The sequence below is a fragment of the Mustela nigripes genome, chromosome 6, assembly GCF_022355385.1.
Source record: "Mustela nigripes isolate SB6536 chromosome 6, MUSNIG.SB6536, whole genome shotgun sequence".
Taxonomy (NCBI): domain Eukaryota; kingdom Metazoa; phylum Chordata; class Mammalia; order Carnivora; family Mustelidae; genus Mustela; species Mustela nigripes.
Genome location: NC_081562.1, coordinates 2,988,688 through 3,014,307, shown reverse-complemented (window position 1 = coordinate 3,014,307; position 25,620 = coordinate 2,988,688). Strand labels below are relative to the sequence as shown.

The 25,620-nt window shown below is 63.5% G+C and overlaps 1 protein-coding gene across 3 annotated transcripts in view; it reads left to right on the top strand.

Annotated features, from left to right (window-relative positions):
- The window catches only part of GRAMD4 (GRAM domain containing 4), a 72,702-nt gene that overhangs the window by 6,832 nt on the left and 40,250 nt on the right, over nucleotides 1–25,620 (top strand). Inside the window, exon 1 of one of the 3 annotated variants that reach the window (XM_059401767.1) lies at nucleotides 5,184–5,274. The exons of 1 other annotated variant lie outside the window; for it this stretch is intronic. Coding sequence is in view for 1 of the 2 variants with exons in the window: in XM_059401764.1 (XP_059257747.1) it covers nucleotides 25,411–25,610 (200 nt within the window). In the remaining variant the exon portion in view is untranslated. Of the gene's footprint in view, nucleotides 1–5,183; nucleotides 5,275–25,313; nucleotides 25,611–25,620 lie in introns of those variants that run through there. One more of the 3 variants, XM_059401764.1, reaches the window with a different exon arrangement.

Genomic DNA, 25,620 nt, shown 5'->3' with positions numbered 1-25,620 from the left:
CTTGTTCCGGCTCTGGCCCCATCCGGCGGGGGGGGGAGCGCGTCCCACTCCCTGGCTCTGCAGGCGGCTCTAGGCTCACCTTGCCCACGTCTTGCCCCAGCCCTGCAGTCGGCTGCTCCTGCCAGAGCACGGGGTCCAGCCCCGGGGTCACGGCCTGCCCCAGCACTGCGCTGGGCCCACCCCCTGCCAGAGCTCAGGGTCAGGACCCGGGGCCACATCCTGCCCGAGCCTTGCACTGGGCCCTCCCCATGCCGGAGCTCAGGGTCAAGACCCGGAGTCACGTCCTGCCCCCCCACCCCCGTGCTGGGCTGCTCCCCGTGCCGGAGCACAGTGTCAGGACCCGGGGTCTGGGCGCCAGGCACATTTGCTGCTGGGGGCGTGGTTCTCTCCGCCTCGGCAGCTGGAGCGGGAGCCACACTCGAGTACTCTAACTGTGGGTCTCTGCGCGCCTCTGACGACGTCTGTGAGTCTCCATCTGTGACCGTGCTCAGTGACACGCGAGTTCATCCTGACGATACAGTCTGCCCCTTACCACATGGGTACGCCGGCCTCCTCTTCTCCCTGATCAATAAACCCCTATCCCGCGGTGGGAGACGGGCTCCTCGCTGGCCATGTGTTTCCAAAATCGTTCCTTTCTGGTATGCGCGTGGAGCAGGGTCACCGTTGTCATCCTGGCCTTGGGGAGTAGCTTTATGGGCCTGGACGCAGCGTGCGTGTCCGGTTCCCGCTCACTGGGTGGGGCCCGGTGCCCTGTCAGAGCTCAGGCCCCAGGGGGTCACGGGGCGTCCCGTCTGCAAGAAGGCCTGTGGCCTGTGGGGGGAGAAAGGGGAGAACGGGCCCCCAGCTGTGCCCGGTCAGCCGGCCCCACGGGGTGGACACAGACTTGGCATGCTTTTGAAATGTGAAAGCGGGGCCGACTTTGAACATGGCCCAGAGGTCTGGCCTCGGCAGCATGAAGAGAAGGCCTGCGAGCAGACTCGCGCTCCGCTGCATCTCGGACCAGGATCCTGGCGGGGCCTGGCGGCTTCCCACCTCCGAACTCACACCTGCGCGGGCGGGGGGCGACGCCTGCAGAGCAGCCGCTGTGCCCAGAGACCAGTTTCCTTTCTGGGAAGGAGAGAAGCGAGGCTCGAGTCGGCTTCCATTCCCGTGTGGGGTCTGTCTGCGGCACGTGTGGGGCCTGTTGGCGGGGAGAAGGGCTTCCGCTGGAGGCTTCAGAGCCAGGCAGGGGGCGGGGAGGTAGAGAAGGCTCCGGCTCCCTGAAGCTGGGGGGCTGTAGCGGTCTGCACCCTGAGCGGTGGGCAGGGGCTGGCGCTGGGGTCCCTGGGCTGGGGAGGCCCGAGCGCAGCCACGGGGTTGGGGGCGGGGTAGGTTTCTGAAGAGGGGAGCAGCCGGCTGGGCAGGCTGGGAAGAAGGCTGGCAGGGCAGCTGCCCGTGTTGAGAGAGAGCGGGACGGGACAGTGGGCGAGGGAGGCACTGATGAGGACCGTCGCTTGGAGTGGGCACACGGTGGGCGGCCGTGCCGCGCCCACCATCCTGTCTGCACCCTCACGTGCTCTTTCCCACGCAGGGGTTCTGGCTCCAGGAGGAGCTGGCCTTGTTTTCTCGCTCATGGGTGAGCTCCCGCCATGGACCCGGGGGGCTCTGGCCCTCCCACCCAGCCTGCGTCCGCAGGGGAGCTGAGGAAGCTGGTGGAACTGGCCGGGGGCTCTGTGGGGCTGGGGGTGCTGTTGTCTCCGAGTGGCCCTTCCTGGGAGTGGAGCCTTGGGGACCTGGTGGTCCGTCATGCCACCATCTCCCTGTCACCCTGCTCACCTGGCGCCCCCACAGAGTGCCCTCATCCCAGGTCCTTGCTGTGCCACACCCGCATTGCCCCTTCTATCTGGGTTGACATTTTGGGGTCTGCTAGGTCCTATGCAACAGGCAACTTCAGAGGCAGCAGAGCTCTGGGACGACTGGAATCGCTTGGGGGTCATGGCTGTCCAGTGTGGCTGCCTGGCAGCTGTAGTCTAGGGCGCGTATGTCTGCCTGGAGGGGAGCCCGAGCTGCACCACTGGGGTGAGCCTGGCGGGACCAGCGAAGGCCGGCCTGGTCTCGGTCCTCCTGCCCAGAGCCGGGGGTGGGGGTTGGAGTGGAGGGCTCCCCCTGCTCCGAGGACGCTCCGTGGCAGAGACCGGAGGACACGTGTTGGTGTCGGCCCCTGGCTGGAGAGCTTGGCATTTATTTTCTTATTTTTATTTTTCTAAAAATATTTTATTTATTTATGTGACACAGCAAGAGCAGGAACACAAGCAGGGGGAGTGGGAGAGGGAGAAGCAGGCTTCCCACCGAGCAGGGAGCCCGATGTGGGGCTCGACCCCAGGATCCTGGGATCGGACCCGCGCTGAGGGCAGATGCTTAACCACTGAGCCCCCCAGGCACCCCGGGAGTTTGGTATTTAAACCTCTGAAGCAGCTTAAATAGTGAGAAACACACACAAACCTGTAATATCCCCGAACTCAGACTTTCTCTCTCAGAAGAACCAGGCTGTCGAGCCACCCACCGGGTTCCCGCTAAATCCGCGCGGCGGTGGGCGTGCCTTGTGGTGGTGAAGGGCGTCATGCGCCTAGGCCGCGCATCCCAGAAGCAGGACGGTGAGGGTCCGTGTGGGGTGGGGTGGCGGGCGCCGAGCTGTCCCGACCGACACTGCCCCCTGGTTCCGGGGGTTGAGGCCATGCGCCCCCTCAAGGCCCCTCTGAGCATATCCTGGGCAGCCGTGCGTGCCAGGCCCGGCCCTGTCCTGCCACACGGGTTGAGCGTCCAGCAGGCCTGCTGGGCACATCCTGCAGCGGGAGGAAAAGGAATACTTTGTTCGGAGCCGGTGCTGGGGAATGCGGGCAGATGTGAGTCACAGCACGCGTACTCAGCGAGGAAGTGAAGGGAAGGTGTGCGCATGTGTGTGTGTGCACGTGTGCACGCGCGGTGCGAGGGGCGGCGAGCGGGTTGGCCTTCCTCGAGGAGGAGGCGGAGGAGGGATAGCGGTGGGGACCCAGGGCCGGATCAGAAGGGAGCACCGAACGAGCGCCACTCCCCAGTCCCTGAGGTCAGCCTGCCCGGCGGCGGCGCGGAGCGTTCGGTGGAGAGGAAGTGAGCTGAGTCAGCCACCAGAGAGCCCTGGGCGGCCCGGCTGGGTGGAGCCGCTGGCACGGTTGGGGCAAGGCCAGAGGGGCCATCCTGCCCCCGCCCCGGCCGCCCGGCCCGCCGGTGTCCCAAGGGCGAGCCCCTGGTGGGAGAGCCTAGAGGCAGAGGGTCGGTGCGGGTCAGGAGGGGCGTGGGCGGCTCTTCGCAGCCTCCGCTGAGCACCGTCTTGGGGGGCCCTGGGAGATGGGCCCCAGCAACCTGACCGGGGCAAGGGCAGGGGGAGGGTGGAATCCTCAGGACTGCCTGGCATCACCACCCCCCACCGACGGGAGAACGCCAGTGGCCGCTGGGCATCTCCCCCGTGTGCGCGGGAGGCACGGCCTCCAGAAGGGGGGTGACGGGCGTCCTGGATGTTGAGGTCTGCTCGCGTTTGTGTGAGGCAGCCCGACTGGTTCTGGGGAGAACCCGGACTCTGTGGGGTGGGCCAGGCTGCGTGGGGCCCAGGAAGGGGGCCACGGCCTCTCCCCAGCGGGTTTCTCCTCTTCGAAAAGCCCCAGCCCGGGTCTTCCCCAGCTCTGTAGCTCCTGCTGCACTGGGGGTGTGAGAGTCCAGATGCCCACACGGTGGGGAAGCGGGAGCTGGAGTTCTTGAAGTGGCCCTTTCCTCTCCCTGGGGTCCTCCGTCAGGCCCCGGAGCCCTACACCACTGTCACATGGGCTGGGCCTTTCTCATCCCAAGATGTAGGGGCGACTGGGCAGAGCCTAGATGTGGCCCGAACGCTCTTCCGGTGGCTGCTAAAGCCTTTGCCTGGGTCGCGGCTTCGCTAGGGTGTGTGGGGCTGGTGACCGAGCCTGTCTGCTAAAGCAGAGCTCCTGCTGACCCGGGGCAGGGACCAGAGCGGGGCTGCATGTGGGGCAGGGGCCCGAGCAGTGACCAGTGGCCAGCTTAGCTGGTGCTCCAGGGAGGAATCCTTCCGGAGCTATAGCCCCGTCCTAGCGTGCTAGCCCTCCAGCAGGGTCACTGCCATCTTTGAGAAAGCCCTGAAGCCTCTTGGGTGTGGGGAGCCTTGGATTCTGGGGACCCCACCTTATGTGGCCCAAGCAGGGATGGCATGCTGGGGGGCTGGTCTGAGTTGGGGGCGTAGGAGAGCTGCCCGAGGGTCCCCCAGGGGAGGGTGACTGGGTGGCTGCCACCCCCCACAGCAAAGCTGGGAGGGGCTTCCCCGTCCCCACCTTGCAGACGGGTTCAGTGGGGCTGGAGAGGTCCTGGTAAGTGGCTAACTGAGGTGCTCCACTGCCTTAGGGCCTGTGTCCTTGTCTGTGTCTGCCTGCCACACCTTTTGGGTCCATTTAGGGGTTTTAGATGGTTGAAGTCATCTTCTTAGTTACCCACGTACGGGCTTTATGTGGATGCTAAACTCTGCTTTTGGGGGGACTTGCCCCTTTCATGCGTGTATACATGAGGCCCCCTCACTCTGCAGGGGCCTCAGGCCTCCCCACACCTCCCCAACCCTCACGGGAAGGCTGGGGTGTCAGATTCCTCTCTGACCCACCGAGCCAGCCCCCAGCAGGCCCTCCCACCACCACCGACCACGATGGGAGGGTGTGGGTCTCTCTTGCGGGACTGTGGGCTCCTTGAGGGCAGGCTTAGGGCAGGCTTGGCCCGGCCGTGCTGTGCAGGCGCCTGCCGCCCGTGGCCGGTGAGCGCTGGATGGGGAAGGGCCCCAGTGCCGATGCTGTCTGCGGGCCCCCTGGCCTCGCTGTCTGTCGCTCAGAGCCGGGGGGGCGTGGGGACAGGGACCTGCAGCTGCCCAGGGTCTAGCTCCCTCTTGCTCTGCCCTCTACAAGCTAAGCCAGCCCAGTGGGCGGTCCCTAGAACAGAGGCGTGGACTGGGCAGGGCCAGTAATCTGGGCTGTCCCTCCCCCTGGAGCCTGTGTCACCGCCTACGGAGAGGGCCGGGAGCCTTGCTGAGGGTAGGGCAGGACCACAGGACCACAAAGGAAAGAACAGCGGGGAGGCTCAGGAAGGCTCACACTGAAATGCCGCCCGATGATGCGAACAGTGATCCTGGAGGCTCTGCGGGTGGCCCAGGCTTCATACCCACGGCCTCTATCCGTAACGGCCCCCGTGACAGCTGGTGAGCCTGGCGCAGAGGTGAGGTGTCTCAGAGAAGGTCACACGACCAGAGAGATATGAGGCTGGGTGACTCTAGAGGCCACTGGCACCCAGGGCCTTGGCATGTCTCCATCAGCCATGGGGGCCTGAGCAGGCCTCGGGGGTGGGGAGCCCTGGGTTCCTCCCCTAGGCAGGAGGGGCTGAGCCTGGAGTGTGGCTGGTGCAGCCCTGAGTCTGGGCCCTTCTTTTTGCTATCTGTGTGTCGTCCAGGTTGCTGCGGGATACCTTGTCTTCCGGCAGAGAGCTGAGGCGGGGTTGGGGGTGGGGAGTGTGCCTGTCTGAGGAGGTGGTGCTCCTGGGCCTGAGTTGCCGTCCGTGTGTGTCCGTGTGTGTGTCCCAGGCCTGGGGCTGTAGCTGGTGGGTGTCTGCTGGTTGCTCTTGCTGGGTCTGGCTGGGGCGGCTTGGCTGGGTGCTGGGAGGAGGGAAAGCCGGGGCTAGAACCGACCAGGAGGGAGGCCAGGGCCCAGTAGGGCTAGGTCTGAGCATTTGGGAGGGCGAGCCCGCAGCATCTGTCTGGGGACAGCTGAGGACCCGAGGTTTCTAGTTTAGGGACGCAGGTGGAGAAGGCGGGGGGTCCCAGAAAGGGAGCCAGGTGCCCAGCCCGCAGGCCACAAGGCAGGGAACTGTGTCCTCACTCTTCCCAGCGTGCCCCTGCAAAATCCCGCTTTATCTTCCCGTTCTCTGATGCCAGACTTAAAAACCCTTGCTGCTGCATCAGAAAATGGACTGTCGGTTTTCCAGCATTTACCAAATCTGGAGGAGGCCCGTGCTGCCGGAGTTGTACCTTTGTCCCAGGTTCCACACCCCCTGCACTTTGCAGGTAGCCGCGGCTGCGGCAGGACGAGGGACTGCGGACGAGGGACGAAGTGTCTGTCGGGTGCGGCCCACTGCTGCAGGCCCCTCTCTTGCCAGAGGGCTTTCGGGCGTGTTGGAGCAGGTGATGTGGGTCATGAGTCCATCGTCCCCCGGCCCGTGGGTCCCGCGAGGCCCTGGGCCGGCAGCCCCCCACCAGCTGACTAGTACACAGATCAGCTTCCTTCAAGTCGGGCAGGTGTGTGTACTTTTAAATAACTGACTGCCCTGCCGAGGGCGGAAACAGCTTGGTGAGGTGTCCGCACGGAGTCCTACAGCAGGGAAGCTCCCTTGCTTCCTGGTCTCTCTGTATCTTTTTCCCATTTGGGTGTGACAGGCGGGGGCTGGGACAGAACCACACCTGCAGGGCTCCCAGATCCAACGCAGGGCTCCCATCCTGAGAGCCCCTGGATTCTGAGTGTCCCGTGCGTGGGGACCCGCCTGCGGCCGCCGGTCCCTCCACGCACAGAGGCTCTGCGGCGGTGTGAGCCTCAGACACCCCAGCCACCAGGAGAGCCCACTGTGACCTATTTATAAAGTATTTCAGAATCACTTACACGAGTATTTTGTCCTAAATTCCGTGTAATTAGGAGATATAAACCGTACTGTGTGATTATTTTTGTGCACTCGCGTAACCTAAATGAGAACTCTCTCCATGTAGGTTTTGTTAAAAAAAAAAGAAGCCATTTTAACAAAAACATAAAAAGAATGGATTTCCCCTACGCTGTTCTCTCAAAGCCTTGAGAATCGCGCGTCTGCGTGATGACCAGGAGACCTTGCTGACGGTTGTCTCACTTGCAGAACCTTTCACTCCCCGGCAGCAGGAAGGGAAACCGTGCGGAAATGTTTCCAGAGTCCTTGTGAGTTCTGGCTGTGGAGCCGCGGCTGGCTTCCCACCGCCCCGCTTTCCCCCCGAACGGCGGGGGGAGCCGGAGGCTACGAGCAGGTGCTCCCGGCTGCTGCCGGCGTGGTGTCGGGACGAGGAGGGCGATTTGTGCCAACGGCGGCCTCTTGGTGCGTGCCCTTGGGTGCGAAGGCAGGTGTGGGGCCGAGTGTCCGTGGCAGCGTGTGTGGGGCCAGGGGACACGCGTGTGGGGCCGGGTCTTTCTCTTCTCCTGGGCTTCAGGTGCGCGGGACCGGAGAAGCCCAGCCCTCGGGTTGCGGGAGCCGCCTTCACGCACACGGGCCCCTCTCCTCTGTTCCCTCGGTTTCTTTCCAGTGTCCTGACGCCCTTGAGCTTTCCGCCCAGACGGAAGCCGGGACCTTGATGAGGACCCCGTGTGATGGCGCTCTGCCAGCCGTGCGCTCGGGCACCTGACGCGGGCTGCCGCCACCCTGGCTTACCTCCTGTCCACAGGGCCTGACAGCGGCCCCCGGGAGCGCTCCTCCTCCCTGCCCCGCTTTGTGTGACAGTCTGGAAGGACTGGTAGAAGTGGTCTGGGCCGGCCCAGAGGGGGGAGGCGGGGAGGTGACACCAGGCCTCTAAGCCGGGAAGCCGGGACAGGTATGAAAGCCCACGGCTGTGAGGGACCAGGTGTGCTGGGGGGCAGGGGCGGGGCGTGAGGAACATCTGAGGGGTGAGCCCCGGGGGGACAGGTGTTTCCGGGAGTCTCCGATGTGGAAATGGCTCAGGATGGGAGGGGGCAGCTAAGTCTGGGAGCAGGTCAGCTGGAGGTGGAGGCGGGGGCCTCCCTGGAGTGGAGGGAAAGGCTGGACCTCCCCCCCCCAACCACCTCGCCATGACCCTGGAGGAGTGAGGGGCAGCACAGCAGCCGTGGGGCTGGGAGGGCGCTGTCTTGAGGGGGAACGTGGAGGGAAGGGGGAAGGGGGCTCTGTCCCACCTGTGGCTGCTGCCGGCGGACCAGGCCCGGAAGGACGTGCCCTGCAGCCCAGGGGCTCCCACAGGCTATGTGGCGCGTCCTGGGGAGGGAGGTGCGGAGGGGAACCCAGTACCTCGGGTTTCCAGAACAACCATGGAGGTGATGTGGGGGAAGCTGGCCTTGGTGCCTTGGAGGGGGATGCCCCTTCTGACCTCAGTGTCCTGGGCTCTGAGTCTGCCTTTATTAAGGGGTGCCCCTCTGGGGGACCCTCGTCTTGTAGCCCAGGGTAGGAGCTGGCTGTGCTCTGGGAAAGTGAGGCAGTGCCCGTGGCGTCCGGGTGTGGCACGCATGCTGGGGTCCCGGAGTGGAGAACCTTGGGAGGCACACAGGTTCCCGTCAGGCAGCTCAGCCCTTGGCCAGGGTCGGGGCCCCTACCTGCCTCCACACCCCTGCCCCTCCCTATGCCCACGCCGCAGCCCCAGCTGCCCCGATGACCGTCCTCTCAGTCATCAAGGATGAGCGAGGCGGAGAGGCAGGTGCACGGAGAACCTTCGAGCCGCGCTGCGCAGGCCGGTGCCTCCCTGTCCCATGCAGGTGGGGACCGTTGGTGATGTGCGTAGCCAGCCGGCCAGCTGGGTCCTCCGGCTCTCCTGTCCTTACACGTGGTCTCTTTTTCTTCCTCTGCCCCCTTCATGGGCTCTCCAGGGAGCTGGGAAGGGGCGGGAGCCAAGTAGGTCAAAGCAGGTCAGCGTGAGCCTGCTGTCCCAGAGAGAGGGGCCGGTCACCCCCGTACCCTCCTCTCTCCGAGAGCTGACCCCTGTATCGGGAGGGTCGGCTCTATCCAGAGGCAGTTTGTGGGTGCTGGTGGGGTCGTTGAGCACAGGTGCAGTGCCCTGAGGGGGGTCAGGGGGATGAATCTGCAGGTTCCCTCCCCCTCATCCTCCTGACCCGGCTGGGAGCACTCGGGGGAGCGACTGAGCTCCCCGCACCGAGACCCAGGCTGGGAGTCTTACTGGGGAGGTGGCGCCAGGGAGGCCGGAGCCAGCCGCTCCCGTAGGCGTGCGTGAGCCTGGAAGGACACGGCAGGGTCCCCCGTGACCCTCTGTGTGTGTGGAGCCAGGCTCCCCGGGCCTGGGCCAGTGTGCTGTGCCGGCGTGGGGGCTGCTGAGGGTCTGTCTTCTCCGGGGACCGATTTATGGAGTTTGGGGATCAGGCCCCAACAGGTGCCGCTCTGTTGTCTTCCTGGGTCTTTCCTACCCTCCCCGAGGGCCCCACGTCGCGGCATCTCGAGGTTGTAGGACGGACTCGGCTGCCGTCCCCAGGCTGGATGGGAAACCACCGTTCTCGGCTGCGCCAACCTGTCTGTCTGGTTAAGCCAGGTCTCCACGCCTGCTTTCGGTGCGTCCTGCCCTCCCTGGGAATCCACGGCCAGCCCTTCGGCCCCCTTGGCTGGGACGAGCGTGGGGAGGTGGCTCCGGCGGGGATCGCGGAGCTGGACTGCGGCGGCCGGGCCGGGTGTGGACGCTGGCAGGAGGCCACCGTGGACACGGCGTGCAGGTTCCCCGGAGCCCCGCGGCCCGTGGGAAGGCGAGGATGCGGTGAGCCGGGCCGTCCGTGGATCCGGGGACTTGCTGAGGGACGTCTGTCTCACGGTTTAGGTGACATGCCCGCAGCGTTCCCATGAGGACAGGAGCGGCGGCATCGTGGAGGGCAGGCTGGTGTGGATCGTGGGTCGTTACCGGTGCTCTGTTTGCACATGTTCCCCTCCAGGTGCGGAAGGCGGCGTGTTCTTACCCGTTGTGGGTTTTTAGTCATTTCAGGATGTGGCACTGGACCTTTCTTGGGTCCAACGCTGATGAGAATTTGCGTGAGATGCTTGGGCCTCTTCTGCTCTGGTGAGCGAGTGGAGGCAGGAGCATGGCCGTTCGAGGGCAGCGGCATGGTCCTCCTGCCCTGTGGTTGTGGCCGCCCGAGGACTCCACTCGCGGAAGGTGCAGGACAGCCGCTGGTGCTTCCTCGTGGGACCCCCTCCGAGCGGCTCCCTCCCCAACTCTCAAAGGATGGTCTCTGGCCAGCTGTTCGGGCGTCTAGGTCTTTGGGGTCTGGTTGGCTGAGCTGTAGGGGCCTGCCTGGGGTCGGGGCACCCGCCGTCAGCCAGGGATGTGGGGGGGTGGGGCAGCAGTGAGCCCCTCTGAGGGGCAGGTATCCCGGGCCCTTTTCCAGCCATGCTGAGTGGCCGGATTGAAGAACGATCGGGGGGCTGGGGCTGGGAGCCCAGGCACGTGTGGGGGAAAGTGAGTGCCCCGGGCAGGAACAGCAGCTTCACTCCCGGCCCAGTGGGGAGGGCTGGGCTGCGAGCTTGGCAGCCCTGCAGGAGAGGGTCTCGGGGAACAGGGACAAAGCAGACTGCGATGTGGGGTCAGGTCAGGACATTAAGATTTAGGGAGACTCCCTAACACAGGGCAAGTCGGTTTGGGGAACCCGTTCAACAGACGGGGCTGTGTGTGTCAGTGGTCACGCTGTTTCTTACGTAGCGTGGGGACGGCCGTTGGCTTTTCAGACTACGAGCCGTGACTTTCATCCTTGCGCTTCTGGGAGTTGATTTTCCCTCACTGACCGTGTCCTCTTGGTTCTCCGTGGAGGGAGGTGAGAGCCTGTGCGCAGATCAGCCCTGCTCCGCATCGCAGCCCCGCGGCCCCGCGGTTCTGTCCGATTGTCCTGGCCGGAGCAGGTTCACAGTGTGGGTTTAGTTGCCTTCGCAGAGGAGTGACCTTTTCCCATGTGGGCCCCATCGTGCGCGTGATTGAGGGAGACCCCGGTGCCTCGCGCTGCGGGTGCTGTTTCTCCCGGGGAACCGCCCGGGGAGCGAGGAGGCCGACGAGCCCACCTGAACCCGCAAGGCCCCGGGAAAGGTCGCTTGTTTCCGGGACGGTTTGTCAGGGTCCTGCGGAGACGGTCCTGCCGTCCTCGTCCGCCTCTTCTCAGGCGACCGGGAGACGGACCGTTGCATGCACGACTGTTTGTGGCTGGCGATGCCCGTGGTCTCCGAAGAGCATCCTGCCGACGCCTGCACGCGTCCCTCAGCTGTCACCACTCCTCGTCTCCCTCTCCAGGGCGACCCCCATGTTTCGGAGTCACCTTGTCGGCCCAGCGGCGAGGGGTCCGCCGCAGGCTTGCTGACGCCCTTTGGTGCTCGCGACCTGGGGTGGAGGCTGTGCGACCTGGGGTGGAGGCTGTGCGGCTGCCGGCCTGGGGCCCTTAGGCCCTTGTCTGTGCTTCCCTTTCTTTCTTCTGTTTCCTTCCCTGTCACCACTCCCTCTGCCTCACGTGTGTTCCACTCCTTCTCAGGCAGGCCGGGCCCCAGGAGGGCCGCACCTGTGTGCTCCAGACTCCCGCAGTCCTGTTACCGAGAAGGCTTTGATTGGCCTGCAGGGCTCAGTCTACGTTGTGGGGCGTCGGGAGACAGGCTGCTGGGTGCTGAGAACCACCGACACTGTGTGCCCTGGGCTGCTGAGGCAGGGTGGGCGTGCACACTCAGGTGTGAGAGCCCACGTGTCCTGGGCAGGGGTGTGCGCCAGCTGAGAGACACCTGTGGATGAGGACATCAGGGATGGGACCCCGGGACAGGGAGGGTGTTTGTAAGCGGAGGGGTAGGGAAGTGTGCCTGGGGACCTCCTGTCACCTGAGCCCCCAAGGAGTGAGGCGGAGGCGGAGAAGAGAGAGGTGTAGCCACTGGCCTGGCTGGGCACGGGGCATGGCCTCGCCCCTGCTGTCTGACTCTGTGTACAGGTCCGCACCTGTACGGTGAGGGCGCCCTGCCCTGCCCTGCCCATCTGACGTTCCTCTTGCACATGTGGTGACACAGACCTGCCACGCGCTCTGTAGCCCGCCACCCCCCGCCCCCCGTCCACGGTCTGACCCGCCGCCTGCTGCTGAGGCCCTGGTTGTGCCTGTGGACGGTTCCCTGCTGCCTCCCCTGGAGGCCTAGACGGGGGGTCAGAGGGGGTCGCGGGCCTGTCCCCGCATGCCTTCTCCGGAATCGGGGCCGGGTGCTGGCTCTCCGAGTTGATCTCTGAGCGCTTTATATAATCTTCAGTTCGAGAGGTTGCCAGAGGCCCTTAGTTACACGGTTGTCTCTGTTGCTCCTCACCGGGTGAGAAAGTAAACCTAAGAACTTCAGAAATAGTCTTTAATTGATCAGAAACTGCCAACTATAAACCCATTACATATTCACACAAGTAGCATATTTTATTTTCATTAAAATCATTGTTCCCCCACACACCTCCCTAGACGGCACAGAAACGAGTGCAGGCAGCAGAGGCGGCTCTGCAGGCCTGGGGCTGGGCGGGACTGAACACAGCCGGCGTGCCGGGTCGGGTCCGGTCCCGTGCGCCGTGCGCCGTGCGTGCGAGCCGCCGTGGGAGGGCCGATCAGCCTGGGGTTTAACCTTGCGCGTCCCCAAAAGGGGTTCCTGGGCCATAGTCGGAGAACTGCTGGCTTGGCCTCCGGAGAGATTTCCCTGACGTGGTGAATGAAGGTCCTTGTTTCCGTTTTTTTCTGCTTTTTTAGAGTTTTTCTTATAAAAATATGTAAATAAGGTCCTTCTTGTCTTTTATTTGAAACATTTGATTTTAAAACTTCGCTGTGGAATAGTCAGCACGTTCAGGATTCAGGAGGGGTCGAAGCTCAAGTTGGGTCTCTAGTGCCCTCTCTCCTCCCCCACTCCTCCCCCCCCCAGCTCCGGGGCTCCTGGCTCCTGGCTTGCCCACACTGGCAGGCAGCCGTCAGCCCAGGCTGCACGGTCTCCAGCAGGGCACGCAGGGGGCCTCACTTCTTCAGACGATGGGGGATCCCACGTGTGGCTGTCCCCCACGGATGGACATGAGGGCGCGTCCTGCTCTTTCTGCTGTTCCAGAAACAACACGGCAGTGAGGTGACCTCGCCTGCACATCATTTTGCAAGTGTGAGAGGTTCCTGAAAATGAAATACCGCCGTTCCTGGGCGTTGCAAAATGGCCCCGTGCGCCTCCTTCCGAGCCGGGGACCCCGCTTCCTGGCCCTCACGCCCGCGTGCCCTGTGTCCGCTGGGCTGTTGGGGACAAGGCTTCTGACTGTCCTGTCCGTGCGTGCTTCTGTCTACGTAAGTGACAGCTGTCCTTCCGCCTGTTGGAGCCGTGTTTGCCTTTGCCGGGAGCCGTCCGCACCTTCTGCGCATTTCTCCACGGGGCTGTTCATGAACGGCGGACACATGAATCCTCTGTGGTGTGTGCGGCCAGCCTTTCCTTCTGGATTCTCATCTGTTTCGCTGCTGACGGAGGTTTCTGCCTTGCAGAAATTGGTTTTGGAAGAAATCTGTGTTCTCAACTGTGCGTCACATCTTGCTTGGAAAGGCCTAGGCTGGTCCGAGGTCCCGGACCCTCCCCTGTGGCCCTGGGCCACTCGGAGTGTCATCTGAGCGTGGCTACAACCTTGCTTTTCCCGCAACTACAGGGACGTCCCAGGTCGTTTGCAGGACAGTGTGTGTCTCTTCCCCTGTGCTGGGAAACACCACTTTGATCCTGACGGCAGCTGGGTCAGCTTCTGTCCATTCTGCTTTGTTCCGCGGCCCTGCTCTCTGTCGATGCGCCGTCCCCACGCCTGCGGAAGGGCTGTAGCTGCGCCACGTTCTGTTACGTGGTAGGGCTGGACATTCCGTTGTATGAGACCAGCATACCGTCCATGTCCGTCTCCGGATCTCTGTCCCCATCCCATACTGAAACTCTGTCCCCATGGAACACGGACTGTCCATCCCCCTCTTCCCACCCCTGGTGCCTACCGTCACCCCTCTGTCTCTCTCTGTTGATGAGACTCTCCCAGGGGACGTCTGAGTAGCACCCTGCAGAATTTGTCCCTGTGTGGCTGGCTCATTTCGCTGGGCACAGCGCCCTCCAGGCTCGTCCATGCTCTAGCCCCCATCACAATTCCCGCTGTGCTCGAGGCCCCGCGATACACGCTTCTGTGCATAGACCTTCCATCCATGGTTTGTCCAGCTATGGACATGTTTGTCCATCCATCCGTATCTCTTCAAGGCCCACTTGTCGGTATTGGGGTGTGGCCCTGGACGTGGGGCTGATTGGTCCTCTGGTCCTGTGTTTATTTTCTGGCCGTGGGTCCTGGAAATCAGACCTAGTGTTGTCCTGGGATTCTGGCGAACGGACGGCCCTGAGCCAGGCGGCTCTGGTCCCTGAGCAGGTCTGTGAGCTGTCGGGATCGGGGGGACAGGGCGGGAGTGATGGAGACCGTCCTGTGCCCTCGCCTCCATCTCGCACCCAGTCATGGCTGTGAGTCCCCCTGAGGGGGGGGACCCCAGAGTCGCAGCAGCTGTGCTCACGGAGTCCTTCGTGCCAGCCTGGCCCAGAGACAGGCATGCGGGAGCCAGGCCTCCAGCCTCCCAGAGGCAGGCAGGTGGGGGCGGGATGGGAGGGCGGGAAGGCATGAAGCCCACGGGCCGTGTCGCTGTGGCTCTCTGTGCAGCTGCCGTAGGTGGCAGCTCCCCGCGCACTCCCTGTGCCGCAAGTCCGCTCCCCCAGAACGGACCAAGCCCCTCGGCCAGCCTTCTCTGCTTCCCACGGCCCCACGGTTTCCTCTGACCACCCTGCTGGGAGGCTCCGTGCTGTTCCTGCCGTGGGGTGTCTCCCTCTGCAGCCCGTGGCTGCCTGCTGCGGCTCAGAGCGGCCTGCCCCGGCCTGTGGCCCCCCGTCGGCCCGTGGCCCCCATCCCCCACTCACCGGACTCCTCCTCTCCATGGTCAGGAGGTGCCTGGGCCTTTGGCGAGCCTCCTCTGCATTCCCGCACTGGGCTGCATCTGGTGCGTCGTAGCTGCTCATTAAACGCCCGCTGACCACCTCACTTGTCGCAGTGACTCCGCGTGTGCAGCGTGGCACCGGCACGCCTGCCTCCCTAGCCTCTGCCCCTGCCCCCGCTGCACGGCTTGAGGCTGTGAGCCCGAGGCCCCAGGGCTGGTGCTGCCGCCTATACACAGCGGCCTCGCGGGGCCTGCAGATGCAGGTACAGGACAGCTTTGAGGGCGCAGCTGTGGTATTGGTTTTGGTTTTTATTTTTTTCTTTTGCGTTGGATGTGAGTTTGTAGCAGAGGCCCGTGCAGGCAAGGCTGCCGAGCGCCTGCCGGCCCCGCTGCCGTCCTGCCTCGTCCGGGCCTGCGTCGTGTTCCGGTCTTGGCCTGCTGAGCAGGAAGTGTGGGTTCCACCTTCTCACCGTGTGTCGTTTTAAACGCGGAAAACCTTTTTGTGGCATGTGGTGCTTGACACCCCGGGGAGGCCTGGAAATATCCCGAGGGCTGGCTGGGAGGTGGGGAGCGGCTGGCGGGGGAGCCCCAGGCCTGGGCTGGGCGGAGATAAAATAGCAGCAACAGAGTGGCTTCTGGGCAGGTGGTTTGGCTGAGCACGAAAGCACTTTCCGTCTAAGGGGCTGTTTAAAGCTGCGGGTTTACCCTGGTGCTCAATTCGCCTGGGGACCCGGAAGGTCTTTAAAATGCACCTCACCCACCCATGCCCTGATTGGTTGCCGGAAACAGGTGACGGCCAGGTGATGGCCAGGTGACGGCCAGGTGACGGTGGTGTTGGGCCGGGGGTGGTGTAGTTGAGTGCGCTGGGAAGGGGGCAGTGCACAGCTGTGGAGCATGGATTGATGGGTTTCAGGCGGGGGTGGGACCGGGGCTGCCTCCTGGTGTCACAGGGGCTTATTCGTTGTCACTGCAGAGCCAGGGTCACTGCCCCGAGACCCGGGGATGGCCCTTCGGGGTGGGCAGTGCCCTCCCCCGTGCTGTTCCCAGCTGGCTCTCCTTCCAGCTCCTCTGCCTCAGACCGGAGTCGGGGGACGTGGGGAGAAGTCCCTGGCCCACGACTCGGGTGGACGGAGATGGTTCGGTGTCCCTCACTGAGATCCTTCTGGCCCCAGGGAGCCTAGAGACCGTCCAGGCTGCCCCAGCTTCCCCATGGAGGGCACCTTGCCCCTCACCCCTTTCCTTAAGAAAACTGGGTGGGGGCGAGGTCCGCGCACAAGCGTGTGACGCTCGGGCTGCTGTCGGTGGGATCCCCGGGCTTAGCCAGGGCCCAGGTTCCCTGTTAGTGGGCCACTAAGTGCTGTGACCTTTCTGAGAGTTCTTGTTCCGCTGGGCGTCTGTCCCCGAAGGACCAGGGGCAGTAGAGCATGGCCCATAGGCCAAACCCTGCGCACTGCCACCTGCTTTTGTAAATAATGTTTTTGGCCCAGAGCCACACCCATTTTGTGGTCCAGCAGAGTGAGCTGAGAAGTTGGGACGGCTGTGCGGCCTGCCAAGCCCAACACTTCCTACCTGGCCCCTTGCAGAACAGGCTCGCCCGGCCGCAGGCCGTCTCCTGCCGTGTCTTCATGGTGCGCTGTCTTTGGAAAGCAGCCTGCTTTCAGACAGCTGCGAGCCCCGCCCCTTTCTGCTTTCAGGAACTTGGGCCGGGGCCATGGCAGGAAGTCATGCCTGGTGCCCGGAATTTGGAAGGTGTTTCCTACCAGCTGTCATTGGCTGGATCTCCTCAGGTCCTGGTTGCAAAGAGAAATGGAGAGAAATTGAAGTGAATTTGTGTGCACTTCTGGTAGCTTGTTCTATTTTCTGAGGTGACACGGAGGTTTTTGTCTGGCTGCTCCTAAACATTAGGTTTTCTTGTTAGCTCTGCGTTGTTTAAATAGACATCAGCGTGGCCACTCTGCCAGGCTCCTTACTCAATATGCTAGGCAGAGCGGCCTGGGAGCTGTCCTACAGTGAGGGACGCATTACTAGAGGCATGTGCTGGGGAGGGTAGGATGGCTGGGTCTGTCTGGGGCTAGGGCAAGCACAGACTCCGGAGTCCAGTGAGGCTGCTTCCTGTTTCTGACATGCCACTTCTCTTTTACTCTGCTTCCCTGAGCCTCCGTTACCCCTTTTGTCAATTTAGCAGGAGTTCTTTCCTCTCAACATTGTGACCAGGACAGACGACACCTGTGATGGTGCTGCTGCCTGCGAGTTGGGGCCCTGCACAGGTTTTGGGGTGTACAGGAGGCCTGGGGACCGTGAAAGCATGGTGCTGGGGGTTTGTCCTCCCTTGTGTCGGGGCCCTGTGAACACTCCGTAGCAGGTGCTCCCAGCCCCTGTCTGGGGCTTCCTCTCCAGGTGTGCATCTGGGCTGAGGCCTAAATGCCTGGAGACAGGTCCTCAGGTGGCCCCAGCTCACACCTGTGACGGGCGCTGCCCTTTCTTATTTCTACTTCAGAGACTGGGAGGGCTGGGCTAGACCTGGCTGGCCTGCCTCTGCAGACCTCACTGTCGACCTTGGGGCTGCCCCCAGCTGGGGTCAGGGGGCATATGCCTGGTTTGCGCAGGGCAGGTGGCAAGGCTGAGGCTTGGTCCTGGTGCACCAGCTGGGGGGTGCGCCCTCTCTGAATTGGACGCCTGCCCCCTGCCCCAGGGTCTGGTCTGAATCCTCCCTTGGGGTTCTGGGCACCATGGCCCATGCTTCCCACTGCCTGCAGGCTCCGGTCACCCGCCAGCCCTTCCTTTCCTGCCTGCAGATGCTTTGGAAGTTTCTGATGGCCGGAGGGGTGGAGGCGAGGTAGGTCTTGAGTGTCCTGGACCCTCTTACCCTGGCCTCCCCCCTCTGTCAGGCAGGGATGTCACCATGGCACCCCACGGGGAAAGTGACAGTGTGCAGGGAGAGTGACCTTTGTTGAATGTGGACTTGGAAGGTCGGATCTGGGGTTTCGTCCTCATTCCTGCTGCGCACTGGCTGATGACGACAGGGTCCTTCCCCGTGCAGTTGAATGGGATCCCTGGCAGCTCTTGGAGGAGGGATGCTTTCAAACCCATGCTTTCAACATGCTTTCAAACCCAGAGACTGGCATGGGGGAAGGTGGTGTGACCCACATGGGGTCACGGGGTGTGGCAGCTGGGGCTGCCACTCGCAGCTGGATGGTGAGGAGGATCAGCATGCAGACCGCGCTCAGTGGGCTCCCCAGTGGGAATGGCCCCAGGCAGGCACGCGTCCCCCCACTGCCCCCTCAGCTGTGGTTGGTATGTGGACGATTATGCTGCAGGACGCCCAAGTGGGGGTGACTTCATGGAGAGTGGGAGCTGCTTGTCTGGGCAGGCGAGTGGTGTCCCAGCACATGTGGGAAGAATGAAGGGGTCACCTGGTGGCTGGGAATGCCTTGGATAGCAGGAATGTCCCTGGTCGGGTCCCAGGGGTTCAGGGGCGGGTCTTGGCACCTCCTTGGGGACCCAAGGGGGCTGGGATGGGGAGGATGGTGGGTGGAGTCTGGCTCGGTTCTGCTGTTCAGGCCCAGTGAGCTCACGGTCTGGGTCCCACCTCCAGGACTGTCTTTGGTCCCTTTGGCCCTCTTAGGGACTCAAACTTTGCATTTTGACCTTGGCTTCTGTTTTGTGCATATGTCCCCGAGCCCTACAGGGGAAGAAGGGTGAGTGGTAGCGCTGAGTCCCTTGGTGTTTCCTGAGCCCTGTTCTTATGTGCCTGTGACAGTGTGAGATGGAGGGAGGCGGACACATGTCCTGGCACCAGCCCGTACCAGCTCGTACCAGCTTATGCCAGCCCGTACCAGCCCGTACCAGCTCGTACCAGCTCATACCAGCCCGTACCAGCCCGTACCAGCCCGTACCAGCTCGTACCAGCTTATACCAGCTTGTACCAGCCCGTACCAGCTCGTACCAGCTCGTACCAGCCCGTACCAGCTTGTACCAGCCCGTACCAGCTCGTACCAGCCCACAGGCACTGTTAGCATTGCGGGGATCTGGGAGTTGGCCAGTAGGAAGCACGGGAGCCTGTAAACTCAAAGTTGGGTAAACTGGAAGCACACGGACCCGACCGAACCCCTCCTTGCCGAACTGCCGTCACTGCTTTTATTCACTGGCGTGGTCCCGAGGTGGTTTGCATCGGTCTTGTCTGAAAGGTGGACATCCTGGCTCACAGTGGCCACGGCATCGGGCCCCACCACGCACCCATGCCTGCTCGCAAATGGCCCCGGGGGGAGCAGCCACACCCCCAGAACGGGCCGATGCCGAGCATCAGGGCTTCACTTCTCGTTTCGTTGATTGGGCTTCGTTGAGGGACGGAAAATCCGCGTGTGTGACATGTGTAGCCACTCGCTGTGAGTGGCACAGAAGAGCCGAGGTGACTGTGCGCTGCTCTCAGAAAGCTGTCCTGCCCTTGGGCAGGGAAGTCCCTGTCCATGAGCCACGCATGGGGCCCTGACGCGTGCCTCCCACGTGCACCTTGTCTGTCTGGTTCACGTGAACAGAATTGCCAGCCGGCAGTCCTGCCCACGCTGGACTCGTCTGCCCCTGCAACCGTGGTGGACAAGGGAGGGGTGTTAGGAGAAGCTGGAACACCCGTGAGCTGTGCCGGCCTCACGTTTTACCAGGAGCTGAGTGTGTGTGCAGCTGTGTGTCCGTGTGGTTTGTAAGAGCCGTCCGGCCGACATCTCTGCTCTCGGGTCCCCGGAGCCACTCCCTGCGCCGTCACAAGCTCTCCAGGCTGTGTGCGTGATCCCAGGTCACAGAAGAGGGGGGTGACAGCTCACACCAGGCCCTCTCAGCTCTCCCGCTCTCTCTGACTCTCCAGGGCCACCCAGGCCATTGTCAGGGTCACCGAGCTGGTGGGACCTGTCTGCATATCTTCACTGGCAGATTACACAGGAGGTTTTGGGCTGACCTTCGTGGGGGCAGACCGGCCCTGAAGATGCTTGCCCCTGGGAAGAAATTCAGGCCTCTACCCCGCCTCCAGAGAAACATCCAGGTTATTGGAAACTTGGCGTTAAGTTTTCTGCAAGTGTTTATGGAGTTAAGGGCTGCAAACCCCAGCGGGTCTCCTGGATGAAGTCCGTGGACAGCCCTTTGCTCTGAGGGCTCTGTGGAAGGACAGCTCTTCGCGGCTGTGGCCGGGGGGCCCAGAGCTGGCGTAGGGTCCCGTGTTTCCTGGTGCTCAGAGACTGGTCAGCACGGCCCCTCCTTTGTGCATCATTGCTTCGTTTGTGGGACGAGGGTTTGTGAGCCTAGCACAGGTCACGGCTGGCCTCTGCCCTTAGGGCCTGTGTTCTTACAGGGCAGGGCTGGAGGCCCAAATCCTAAACAGGGACGTAAGCTGGAAGTTCCCGGACCCCAAACCAAATGGGATGATGGTTTTCAAGGTGGGGTACTTGGAGAAAAAGGCTCTGGGATGGGGAATCCCCCAGAACTAGAGGTGCTGGGCCCCGCAGTAGGAGCAAAGGTAGTGGCCAGAGGACCCCCAGGGGCTGGAAGTCCGGTTTCCTGCCACATGGAGAAGGGCTCTGTGAGGTGCCGTGGGATCCCCACCCCAAGTCCAGCAGGGCAGGAGGGTGTGGTCAGGGTGCAGAGGCAGATGTTGTGGGACCTAGCTTGGAGAGGAGGGCCGTGTGTGCTGCAGGTGGCCCTGGAGTAATGGCAGGTTCCTTCAGGGGCTATGGCTTGAGCAGTGTGGATACACACGCCGTCCAGCAGGAGGGTGAGTGGAGACTCTGGCTCTGCACTAAGCCCGATAGAACTGAGACGTCCAGCAGGCCGCCCGCGGATAAGCCAGAGCAGAGCTCCTGGGGAAGCCTGCAGGTGCTAGTTCGGGGGGAGGACATCTGGGTGTGGACACCAGGAGTATTTGGGGTCCTGCTGCCTGTGCCCACCTGGCAGGACCCAGCTGTGAATCTGGGTGAGGAAAGGGGCTCACATACAAGCCTTGTGTTTGGGGAGACCTGGGGGTCATCCGCTGTGAGCCAGCATCTTGAGCCTGGCCATGGGGTTGGGGACAGGGTCAGTGGCTCTGGCATCAGACCACTCCCAGGGGAGTTCCTAGCACAGGGTCCTGCAGGACTGAATGGGAGTTGTGTGTGTGCTGGGGTTCTGGGGGCGAGGCCCTTGGGGTGCTGATTAGGACACCCAAGTCAGCACCTCCCCAGCCCTCCTGGTCCCCCTGCAGAGCCTCCGAATCTGCGGCTGCCCTCCCAGGCCGCTCTGCAGGGTCTGGAGCTGTCTTCCCAGAGGACGGGGAGGATGGGCCGGCTCTGGGCCTGGCTTGGGGAGCGGGGAGGCGTGGGTTCTCAGCATCTGTGACTCCCAGGAAGAAGGCTTAGGACGGGGCTGGCTCCTGTGGGAAAGTGGACACTGTTTATCCTTGGATCAGCAGGAGAGCCCCTAGATAATCGGGAGACGAGGCCAGGCCGGGGAGTGACGTGCGCGGCGGGTCGAGGGAGATTGGCTGGGACACGGCAAGCGCCAGAGACCAGGAACTACTCTTTTAAGAATCTTGGCTGGGAAGGGAAATGAAGTCCTTTGTGGTTTCCAAGTCCAGTTTCCCTAGACACTGCCGTCTTTGTGTGTCCAGAAGCCATTCAGTGGGTTTCCAGAGCAGCACGCTTTGTGTCTTGGGGCCAGCTCTGCTGGACTCGGTCCTGCATGCAGGGGACGCGGAGCCCGGCGGGTGCTGCCCGGAGCCGGCCGAGCCCCACCACCCTGTGCCGCAGCCCCAGGTGCCCCCGCTGTGCGTGTTCCCGGCTTCCTCGCTGCCACGGCCAGGGTTCCAGCGTCCTTGCAGAGCGCCCTGGCTCTGATCAGGGTTCTGGAGTAGCTACGGCCAGGGGGCCTCTCCCAGAGCGTCTGCGTCCACGCGGAGGTACGGGAGGGGATTCCCTCCGCCGGAGGCAGGGCCTGTGGCCACGGATCCCGCTGAGCAGCTGGGCCCCCTTGGGGTGGGGGGCTTACGGGAGCTGCCCTGAGTTGCCCGGGCTGGGCCCGTGGGTGCTTGTGGGGGGGGGGGGGCGGTCCCAGGGGGGGCATCTGAGGGGGTGGGGGCGGGGCGGGGGGGGCCGGGGGGAGACAGGGGGGGCGAGCTGGGGGGCTGGGGGACACATGGCAGCAGCATCCAGAACGCAGGTGCAAGTAGGATTTGTCGAAAGGGCACCCACCCCGCACAGGGTCTGTGTGGAAAGCTTCGCTCTGGGTCCCACTTGGTATCTGAGATCCGGCCTCCTCCGTGTCCGACACGGTGGTCCACACTGGTCCCCCATCTTTAGTGGACAGTGGGGGGTGAACCAGGTTGAGCAGTGTGTCCTCCCCAAATTCCCATCCACCCGGATTTTGTGGATCTGGCTTCGCTTGGAACAGAGACTGAACGGACATAATCGAGACGACATAGTCCTGGGCTAGGCTGTGCCACACGCCAGCCCAGCGCAGGGGTGTGGCGTGGCTCCCCTCGCAGCCTGGACCTGGCCCCCGGTGGGGTGGGTGGGGAGGGTGGGGAGTCCTGGGTCTGGTTCTGAGCAGACAGTAGTGTGGATGCTTCATCCTTCGAGGGGCCCAGGGAGCCTGGGGAAACAGGGGGATGGGGCTGAGCTTCTGGGAACCCCTCTCTTGGGGGGACTGTGTGTTGAGACGCCCTGGTGCGGGCTGACATGAGGAGCCGGCAGGAAGAGCCCAGGGTTGGGGTGAGCTGGCGGTGGGCAGGACGCGCCCGTGGCTCCCCGAGGCATGCATTGCGTTCTGGTGGTGCGGGGGGCTGGACACTGGGTGCTTTGTCCCCTGTCTTACTGCTGCCGTTTTGTCGGCTTCCTGGAGCCAAACTGGGAGAGTCCAGCTCCGTCCCAGCTCCAGGGACGGCAGAGAATCCCGGACAGCGAGAACCCGCCAAGCCAGAGCCTTGCAGGGGGTACAGAGCTTGGTTGGCGTGAGGCCAGCTCTGGGCCCTCTGCTCTGGGCACAAGTCAGCCAGGGGTCCCTGCTCCCGAGCCGCAGCCTGGCCTGCCCCCTGTGCCCCGAGTTCCTCTGATGCAGGCTGCCAAGGAATCCCTCGGGCCTTCTTGGAGACGAGAGGAAGTAGGTTTTATATGGCTGTACTTCCCATACCCAGTTTTTTATTTTTGTAGTTTAAAAAGCAGTAGGAACACCTTATAGGACATCTGGAGAGAGTCTCACATACCACCCCGTGCAGAGTCCTGTGTTACCTTTGGACTATTTGCCGTCACCGTGCGGGGGGGCGGCAGCCTTTGTCCCTCGGGGCTGAGATCCTGTGTGAGTCCCCTGTGATGCCGTGCCTGCCGTGTGGGGGGCGGGGCGGCTGGATCATGGGCCGTGCTGCGGGGTCACATCTCCCCACGGGGGCGACACGCTCCCCACGGGTTGGGTTCCCGCTCAGGAGGCAGCCTCACCGGCTCCGAGGGCATCCGCACTCGCGGTGCCGCCGCCTTCTGCCTCGCGGCGTAGCTGGTGTTTCCTTTTTAGGGAACTTGGAGGTTTTTGCTCGAGTGGTGGGTAGATCTCCTCTGGCTGCGAATTCTTCTGCTCAGGAAAACTCGCCCATCTGTGCGCTGGGGTCCTGGAGCTCCTGCCCGGGTCCTGGAGCGGCCGCAGCTCGCCCGTGGTGATCCCTCACGGCCCACGGGCCTATGCCTGGTTCGGCTGTGTTCTTTTCTTCTTTGACAGTGGAAGGCTGGGGGTCCCCAGGGGCTCTGTCGGGGAAGCGGCTGCCTTTGGCTCAGGTCATGGTCCTGGGGTCCTGGGACCAAGCCCTGACTCCCTCCCCCCGTGCATGCTGGCGCGTTGTCCCTCTTCTCAGATAAGGAAATCAGCCGGTCTAGTAAAAACAGTCCGAAGTTTGCTTCTGTCCACTTGACTCTTAGACTCTTTCGTGCTGTGATTGTTCTTGTCGTTTCTCTTAAAGAGATCGTTAGCCCCTCTCTGGGGAACTGGTCAGCACAAAGTTCTCTTTTCTTTAGGTTTCTGTTATTTTTGAAGTATACTCGTCCGTGCCTCTCTGTGGAGCTCGCGGCAGCTGTTCTTCTGGGAAGCCAGCCTGCGCCCTTGCCCACATGCAAGCAGCCTGCTGCCCTGGGGCCCTGTGCCGTGCCCCACGGCTGCCCACGGCTGCCCGTGGCCCACACCAGCCCCCCGAGGCCACGCCGGGCCTCCCTTGGCGTCATGCGCTTCTGGGCTCTCCTGGGTTCTGGGGGCCTTGGGCATCAGGTGTCCTGTCATTTTTGCCATCAGGGCCACACCAGGCCCCCTGGTAGTACTCCGGGCGAGCTTGGAGAAGCGCCTGGCCCCGGACCCCTGCAGCCCCTCCCTCCCCGTGCAACGCACCCCTGCTGTTCTCATAGACCAGAGTGAGCGCTGGTCCATCCGGCTGGAGTCCTAGGAGCCCCACTGTCGGCACCACTGCTCGGGGCAGGCAAGCTTGCCGAGGGGGGCGGAGGGCCCTTGCAGGGTGGGGGGCAGATACCCTGGGCCGTGATTGGAGAGTCCTTCGAGAGTGTTTGTGCCTGCACGGTCCCAACAGGACGTACTTCCCCAACTTTGTGGTTCCCTGACGCATCCCCAGTGGGATAGTTGGGGCCGAGCTGGATCCGTCCTCTTCGGCCCACCCCCCGCCCGCCTCTCGTGGAGACGCTCGAGTGTTCCCTGGGGCCGGCGTCCAGCTCCCGCCCGGTGTGCGTCCTCTGGGGCTCCCAGAGTGCTGGCCTCCCTGGTCTCATTCCTTCCGAGGCCGAAGCCAAGGCCCAGCAGGGGGTGAGCAGAGGAGGAGGCTTTGAGCCCCACTGTGTCCCGAGCCCCCACCCTCCTGCTGGGACCCAGGGCCTCTCGCAGAAGGTGGGGGGCTGGGTCTGGTGGGATACCCCTGACGCGCGGCCCTGCGCCCCGGAGCTGTGTGACTGGGACTTGGGTTGGAGTTTGTGGCTTCTGCTGTGGGCTTCAGAGGGAGGCTGGCTGCGCGCGCCGGCGAGCCACTCCCACTCTGCCCGTGGGGCTTTGCGGGGCCGGCTGGCCTCTCCTGGCCCACTTGGCGCAGAGATATGGGGCAACCTGCTACATGTCCATCTCCGTGTGACCCCACACTGGGCCGGAGGGCACAGGCAGGCAGACTTCTTTCTGCGCCTGTGGCCTGGGGCTGTGCTGGGGAAGCAGGTGGGCCAGCGCTGGGCTCCTGACCAGCCCGTGTGTGGGAGGATCTCTCTGAGCACGACCTCAGCAAGCCGGCGAGGGCCGACCGGCGGGCAGGAAGGTGCTTGCGGCAGACGGAGGAGCCTGGGTCGTGTCCCTGGAAGTGGGGACCAGGCCGAGTCAGGGCACATGAAGCCAGGGCTCTGCTGGGTTCGGAAGGGATCTACTGAGACGTCCTCTTGCCGAGCATTCCAGTGGATTCTGGGCGTTTGCTGCTGTCTGGGCGGTGTGCATAGCTACAGCGCTGAGCGCATCCCCGATGGCTGGCTTGCTCTAGGAGTGGCCAGCCCTCTTCCCCTTCTCTTTGAAGCGTTTCTGCCCTGGCTTCGCCCGGTTCTGGACTCCTTGTGCACCAGGCTGGCCGTCTTTGTGGCCGGGAAGGTCCTGCTGAGGGGCCTGGCTTTCTTCTACCTTGTGGAGCCCCATGGGGGAAGTGACATTGTTGGGGCCAGGGGCAGGGGCTTGGCCAGCGGAGTGGGAGTGGTGGAGGGGCCCAGGCGGTGGGTGCCAGGTGGGAGCCACTGGGCCCCGAGTTTTCCTTGAAAACCCCGAGCAGCCCCTCCCCGAGGGCAGGGCTCAGCCGCGGGACCAAGGCCTACGGAGGAGAACCATGCACTCAGGCAGGTGCGTGTGC